This window comes from Dromiciops gliroides, chromosome 3 (assembly GCF_019393635.1).
Source record: "Dromiciops gliroides isolate mDroGli1 chromosome 3, mDroGli1.pri, whole genome shotgun sequence".
In the NCBI taxonomy this organism is placed as follows: Eukaryota; Metazoa; Chordata; class Mammalia; order Microbiotheria; family Microbiotheriidae; genus Dromiciops; species Dromiciops gliroides.
This window is the reverse complement of record NC_057863.1, coordinates 435,343,698-435,351,941: the sequence shown is the minus strand read 5'-3', so window position 1 is coordinate 435,351,941 and position 8,244 is coordinate 435,343,698. Positions and strand designations below refer to the sequence as shown.

The window sequence follows — 8,244 nt, the reverse complement described above, 5'->3', positions numbered from 1 at the left end:
TAAAGCAGTTTGTTTCCAAAGCAGTCTTTAAGACTGTATAACCATTACACATCAGCCCTAGAAAACCACACAAAGGGAAGGAGTTCAAATGATTCAACTGAAGACATTTTTTGTTCCTTTTATGCAAAACAATAATAATTAAGAAGTCAATCCATAGGAATTCTTCAGGCATTTCCAAAAAGGAGAAAATGGCAAAAGGGCTGGTGTTTTTTTTTTTCTCCCCTTGGGGATGAAACCAAAGATTAGTATGTTATTTCCACGACATGTGGTGTATTTTGTTTTGTTTTGCTTTGTTTTGTTTTGTTCTTAAAGGGAGATTGGTGGGATCCAGTTGAATGTGAACTGTTTGACAGTAAAACAAGGTTTGTGGATCTAAGGTCTGTCTACACAGGAAATGAACACAAAGCTAAATAACCATCCTAAATAACAGTTTCATGACATAAAAGTTCATTCACTTAAGAAAGCAAATATATTACCTCTGTAGGAGGGCATGTGTCTGAAGACACATCTACCTACCCAAAGAGACAGATTACATGATTTTCCACACACCTGGGAAAGGTAATGCTAAACATGCAAGTTCTTTAGAAAGTAAATTGGAAAAGGTACCCCAAATAAGCAGCTGAAGAAAAGAGATTGGTGTTCCAACAATGTAAGCTTGTCATTAGGTACTGTTAAATTAAATTCTTCTTCATGAAATTCTCCAGATTCTTTTGCCTCTGACAATTTTATTTCTGCTGGAGATGTTGTTTCATTCAATTACAGTCCACTTAGGAAGTTTATGGAATCTCTGCCTTCTTGTAGTCAGACTGTACTATCATATACTTTCTATTTCCTGATACATTCTGGTTTGGGGAATTCATTATTGCACATGGCAGACCATACTGTGTGTCTTTCAAGAATTGGTATTTTGAAACAGAGTAAAGTTTCACTGCAGTGATGATAGAAGGTTCTCAAATTATATTTGAATAAAATGAAACATTTAAAATTTTTTTCAATGAAAACATTTCTCTTTAAACTTAAACTTCTCATGTTGTGTCCAGATTTTTATGCCTCTTGAAGGAAATTGTCCCATTCTGTTGATAATCCCCAACCTATAAGAATCAGGCAAGGCAAAAATTATCTGTACCCTAAAGTGAATCTGTCCACTTTTTATTCACTGTCCTAAGGGAAGAACACCTTTAAAAGTATAATAAACATTTTGCTTTAAATGAAGAAGAAAATAGTACCTAATAAATTGCCTTGGCATTAATATCAAGTGCTGTTAGTAACATCAACAAAAATTAACATTATGTTTTAAATGATTTTAAATTTGACAGTTCTTCTTTGCAGATGCATCATACCAAAAATACATAGACATTCTTAAATCTTTCAGATGAGGAAAATAATTGCTGCTACCTTAGCTTGATTCACTTCTTAAATTCATTTACTAAATTTTGTCATTTATAATATGGAATAAGTAGAAACGACTTTTTCATTTTGACTCTCAATTGAATAGTAGTGCCTTTTGTGGTCAGCAGAAATGTGTTCAGGGATTAGAAAATGATAAGGCTGGTGTATACATAACCCAAATGCCCAGTGATGATAACCCTTTAAAGTTTGTCACTTTCAAGAAATCAGTAACAGACATGATTGTTGTCATGAGGTATAATGAAAAAGACCACCTGGGTCTTGGAGTTGGTGTAGACATGACCTAGAGTCATGAATTGTAAAAGTTAGAAAGGGCCTTAGACATTATTTCATCTAACCCTGCCATTTTACAGAGGAGGAAACTGGGGACAGTAGAGATGAAGGAACTTGCCCGGGGTTACTCAGCTATTTGAGCCAGAGCCAAACTAGAACCCATTTCTTCTCATTGCCAGTCTAGTGGCTCTTCCATCATGTGGTGGAGTCCTTATTCCACCATGGCTGACAGTCTCAGGTTAAAGTGGAAAGCCATACCACCAGTGAGTAATAGGATAAATTATTCTTTAGGGAAAGTAAGATGGAGTTATTTGGATGCCCTCACATTCAGCTCCATAGAAACACTGAGAAATATCCCTTTCATATTAATCAAACAAATTCTGGCCTACAGGGAGTCATTTCCTAGGAAGGCACAAGTTGGAAACCCTCTCCAGAATAGCAAATAAATAAGAAGAAAGGGCTGCAGAAATCGCACCTCTCAGTAACTGTAATGACTAATCTTTGCTGGAAAAATGTCCCTCTTCCTTTTCCTTGGAGAGGTAGGGGGCTATGGCTATGGAATGTTGTATATACTGTCAAGACATCACAGCAGTTGGTTTTGCTGAACTATTTTTCTTTGTTAGTGGGGAAGGTTCAGTGGCTAGGTGGTGATGTCAATTGTGGAAATGGATAAAATACAAAAAAAGGGCATCAATAAAAAAAAATCACCTCCATAATTGACATTTTAAAAGATGACTAAAGAATGACCACCAATTTCATTATATTTTAAAACTAACAAGAGTCACCAAAGCAAACATTTCAAAAACCTTAAGGCCATCATGATGTTTTTTTTTTCCCCTATCACAAAGTTCAAGGTATCAACATTTAATCCTGGGTCACTGAGGTTGGGGAGCCTGCCACACTCCATTTCCACTGCTTTATGGCCACAGAGGAACAGACTCATGGCATTAGTCAGCAGTTTCTGAATTTTGACCCACAATGGGAGAGATACCTCAAGACAGGAGAAATAGATGGAGGCAATTACAAACAGCTACATGATGGATGGCTGACATTGTTAGGGCTCCACTGTATGGCAGGTTGCAATGGTGTTGAACTCCCCTTGCTACCAGTGGATGTTGCTATTGGCAACCGTGCAGTGAAGCCAATAAAAAGGAGAAGAAAAACTCAACCTTGGTGGAGATTGTAGGGTTTGTCCTATAAATTATGTTACGCTTAGCAATATGCAGCATCAATGTTCAGGAGAGCCACAGTACACAGAACTGCCAGTCTGCAGTAGCAAGTCAAACTATGGATCTATCTTTTTTTTTTCCTTTGGCCATAAAACACATATGAATTTGCTTTAGATGGACTTGTATGAGTCTTTTTGGGCTATTTATTTGTAGTGGTTGAGGAAAACATATGTGGGTTTGTCTCTGCCTCACGTGGATTGTTTTTCAATTCCCTTTTGTGATGTAAACATGATGTGGCACAATACCCATAAACACTTGCAGTGTCTCTGAAAGCAGAGATAGGGGCGGTTGTTTCTAACCCCACCCACCTTTGTTCCTCACCTGGAGGAAGTAAGACAGCCCTGCAAGAAGCCATTTTCCTTTACAGCGTGGCAGTTCAGAAAATGGGCGTAATAAAGCCCATAAATCTCAACGACCTCCTCTTACCTGCTCTATTGAGGCATCTTTCTACACTCATTTTCTCCTATAGTTTCTCGATCCTTCCCTACCGAGGAAGCTGTAAAGGATAGTCAGAAGCATTATTTTTTTTTTAAGGCTTCCCATCTCTCCTCTACATAGCCCCTCCCTTTCTAAACCCTTCTCCTGCTCAACTTCCTGATAACACAGCCTCTCCTTCTTCCGTCTTAGGGCAGCCTTTCCTTTTCTCCTTGTTTTCCCTGTGTTACCTCCCCACCCCCCCTTTTTTTTGTATCATGGTTTAGTGGAAAGAGTCCTGGATTTCAAATCATGACCTGGGTTCCCATCCTGGCTTTTACTTTCCCTGAACCTCATTTTCCTTGTCTTTAAAACTGGGATAGTGATACTTGGCACTCACAGTATTGTAAGAAAAGGCTTTAACAATCTTAAAGTGCTCTAGAAATGTGAGCTATTCTTTGGCCACAGTTCCTTTGTTACACAGCCTGTTTCTTTACCTCTCCATTCAACATACATAATTTGCTTCTTATTTGCCTCTTCATACAGTCCTCCCTCCCCACAACTTAATTCATTTCTTGCTACATTGGGAGTATTAGCTAATTTCCTCTGCTCTCTGCTCTCCCTCTCCTCTTATACCTTATTTTTTTGTTCCCTGGGATTCAGGAAATGAAGGTGAGAGATGGTGTGGATCAGTAAAGGTGAAAATGGGCATGAGTAGAATTGTAAAAGCCAGATGGGACTCGAGTCAGCCCCACTCCCTCATTTTACAGAGGAGGAAGCTGAGATTTGGAGGTTAAGTAACTTGCCCAAGATCACACTACTAATCTAGGACTAGAATTTATGTCTAGGATCATAGATTTAGAATTGAAAATAACCTTAACTAGTTCAAAACTCTGATTTTACATATGAGGAAAGTTGGGCCCTCAGAGGTTAAATGAATTATATGATTACACAGGAAATCAAGCCCAGAGGGAGCATCAGAGGCTGTCTAATAGAACCCCTTTTTTTTAAAGATGAGGAAACTGAGGCCTGGAAAGAGTGGATGACTTGCCTGTGGTCATATAAATAAATCAGAAGGTGGATTTGAACCTGGGTCTTCTGACATCAGAAGCAGGGTGCTTTCTATTACAACTGCATTGCCTCTGACAATTCTCAATCCTCCATGATGCCTTTCTTTGTTCTGTGAACAAAACACCCAACTTCCTTAGCAGTGTCATACAGCTAGTTCAGAAGTTCAGTTTTAAAGCTCATGCAAAATAGCTGGACATTCTGAAGACAAGGTGTTGTAGTAGCTTACAAAGCCAGCTTAATCAAACTGAAACGAGCCTCGGTCTTTCAGGCTGAATGTGTGTTCACTGTCCAGACTTGTATCTTAGCCTTCTGTGCTATATCAAGACGAAACAAAGCCATTGGTCAGAAAACTCCCTGTAGTCAATGTCCCGGTCAGATGGTACACCAGGCCCATTCTATTTCTTGTGAAATGCCTGGCTCTCCTGAGAAAACAATTCCAAAAAAGAACATGACCCATTTACGCTAAATCCAGATTGTGAATTTCAGAGCTATAGATTTCCTTTCCATTCATACTTTAATTAAAGTCCGTTAATCCTCTTCTCTTGGGAGGAGACACTTTCCACTGTGAATATTGAATAGGGCAGCTTTGAAGGAGGGGCCCACAATCCCCATGCAGTGTTATTACTTTTATATAAACTTCTACTGGTCAAATTACTGCATTCTTACTGACTTCTTCCAGGGAAATTGGCACAAGTTGTGGCTTTTCAAGATAATAAAGTTCATTTTTTAAGAGTAGCCAAGATAGGCTATTCTAAAGGCCCCCGATCAATCTACAAAGAAGCTTCATTGTAAAAAAAAAAATCCGTAGAATACAAAGGAGATTCCTTGGGACATCTGGCATAAAAGGGAGAACAGCAAAAGCAAGCAGAGAACAGAAAAGCAGGCAGTGTTTAGCTTATAACAAATAGTGGCGCAATATGTAAAACAACACAGTAATTCTGCACTCCCTATTCTGTTTCCCCTCAGCTGCTTGTGTGAGTGCTACCAACCAGACAGCATTCCAACCATTGCTCTGGGTCAGTGACCTTTTTTTCTGCCTCAGATCCTGTGGTATAGATATTCTCTGTACAGCAGCAGTGGAAAGGTGGCCCTCTCATCCATGGCAGTCTCTGTGCCTCATCTCTTCCTATATTATTCCAGTTTCACTTGCTGTTCAGAATGACTAAACCCAAAGGTGAAAGCCACTTCCCGATTAATGTGATCATCTCCAGCACCCCAAGCTTGTCTGTGGCATTTAAAAAAAAAAATTGCGGCAAAGCCAAAGAGAGCCTTTTGAGAACCAGTCATTTTGCAGTGGCAACAGATGCAGGCAGGTTTAATTGATATCTTCCACTGACACAGTGAGGCTGGAAGAGGAAGAAGGCGGAGAAGGTGTCTGAGAAAGCAACATTTTCTGGTGCAGCTCTTCCCATTTACTCCTGTTCACAGCAATAGAATCCAGCATGGGCTTCAATTTCACATTTACTTTTACTAAGGCCTAAAAGAGATTTAAAAAAGGGGGGGGGATTTGGGGGATTAGAGGGGAGAAAGAAAACCAGAGTTATTGATGTTATTTCTCATCAGGAGCATAATTCATCATGATTTTGGTGGGCATAATTATTAAGAAAATGGTAATAAATAAGGATTTAGGAATGATAGTGGAGTAGTATAAACAAAGGGCTGGCCTCTGAGTCAGGATGTCCTGAGTTCAAGGTCCACTTCTGACACACACAGGCTGTATAATTGTGGGTGAGTGACTTAAGCTTTCAATGTCCCTTCCAAAACTTGGGGAAACCAAAGTTGCAGAACAGTCTACACTGGTAAAGGGCATTTGCTCAACATGAGCTCTCTCTTATGAAATCACAGGTCTGGTTCTTCTAAATTGTTGAATAAGCAGGAATAAGTATGTGTCTAAGACTCACACAGTGGTCTAGGAAGCAGTCTGCTGACAGAAAGCTTCTGAAAGAGGGATAGAATTCCCGCAAAAAAAAAAAAAAAGAGAGATAGAATCAAAGTTAGAAGGTTCAGGTTAGCTTCTTTTTCTAAGACTCAGAAGCATGAATTTCAAAACCACTATTCCTCCCCCAGTCATATTTTCTTCTAACTTTTCATTGATGATATCAGGTGACCTCCAAGATGAATTCAAAAGAACATAGCTCTTTGGCTAGTAAAATATCAAAAAGTATTTATTAAGCATCTCTTATGTGTCCTTTTTAACAGTAGGAATAAAATCATCTGAGCAAATTGCACAGATAAAGGTGGCTCCCTTCCCATCATTTTCTGGACAGCATGATAGAAGATAAATAAGAAAGACTTTTATGACAATCTTATCCTTTTGAAGCATGGCTAGGATTAAAGAGACAATGATAGCACTATTATCTGGGCTTTTAAAATGTATTGATATGGAGGTGTTTTTATAACAGTAATTCATGAATAGATCAAATCAGGTGAAAGCTTGCAGATCCTTGGACATCAATTTCTATTGGATGTGCTATTTTCAAATTAGAAGACTTTCTTAATACCTTATTGAAATAAGAAACCTTTACATTCACATCTGTTTAAGTGTCATGACACACTGTTTAACTAGTCAGATAGAATTATACTTTTACATAAGATGTTTCAATATTCTTTGCACTTAAAAGGAGTCTATTCATTCTCAGATTGAAATTACAATGAAATGGTCCCTGTTTTCAAAGACTTTACAATCTAGTAGGGGTACAAGACACACAACTAATACAAAATAATATATCATAAATGGGTAAAACATATACATATAGAGTACGATATAAGGTCTGAGAAGGAAAGGTCATTAGTGATGTTGAAATCAGGGATGGGAAGGCTTAATGAAGGAGGAGGTAGCATTTGATTTAGGCTTTCATGGATGAATAGGATTTCTGTGGGCAGAGTTTGGGGAAGAATCCAAAGGCAGGAAAGTGAAGGATGAAGAGAAGGCAGGTAGTCCTGTTTGGGATGTGGAATCATTTAAGATAAGGTACAGTGGTATTAGATTTTGGAGGGCCTTGAATGTCAGGCAAATGAGCTTGAATGAATGAATTTCAAACATGAATTCAAGCAAATTCAAAGCATGAATTTCAAACTAATTATTTTTTACTCTAGCCATATTTTCTCTTGTTTTTCACTGATGATGTCAGGTAATATCCAAAATGAATTCCAAAGAATATAGCTCTTTGACTAGTAAAATATCAAAAAGTATTTATTACGCACGCACCTCTTTTGTATTTTCTGTAGCAGTAGGAATAAAATCATCTGAGCAAATTGCGTAGATAAAAGTGGTTCTCTCCCCACCATTGTTTTGTGTGTGTGTGTGTGTGTGTGTGTGTGTGTGTGTGTATAAAATTATACTCCATGGTGCAGTAGACAGAGTAGACTGAGATGTGGTTTACTAGGTAGAGTATTGAGTCTATATTCAGGAGAACCTGGGGTCTCTAACACTTACTAGTTGTGGGACATTGGGAAAGACATCAAAAAAAGGAAAATAATAATATTTCTACTCCCTATCTTACAGGTTCACAGGCTGAAAGTGTTTTGCAAATCTTAAAGCACCATATAAATGTGAGTTATTTTTATTATGCCTCTGGCTGTATATAAGTTTTATTTGGCAGTAATATGAAGGAGCAGAGAGTGGAGGTGAAAAGCCATTCACAACTCTAATCCTCTTGAGTGACTGGGAAATGTCTTGTGATGTCTTTAGTGGAAAGGAAAAAAGTAACTTGGAAATTACTTGGTGCATCTGTCTGTCATTTGTATTATCAGGCATCTTATGGAAGACTTTTTGAGGTGGAAAATATAGTAAAAGACAGGGTTCTCTGCCCCATATCTTAAGTAATTATGAATGAATTTTAAGAACACA

The 8,244-nt window shown here is 38.2% G+C and overlaps 1 protein-coding gene across 1 annotated transcript in view; it reads right to left on the bottom strand.

Annotated features, from left to right (window-relative positions):
* Positions 1–8,244, bottom strand: part of PDE11A (phosphodiesterase 11A) — a 487,311-nt gene continuing 479,067 nt past the window's right edge. The window contains exon 21 of the mRNA XM_043996785.1: positions 1–5,871. Within this exon, the coding sequence (XP_043852720.1) occupies positions 5,710–5,871 (162 nt within the window). The 3' untranslated portion in view covers positions 1–5,709. The remainder of the gene's footprint in view (positions 5,872–8,244) is intronic.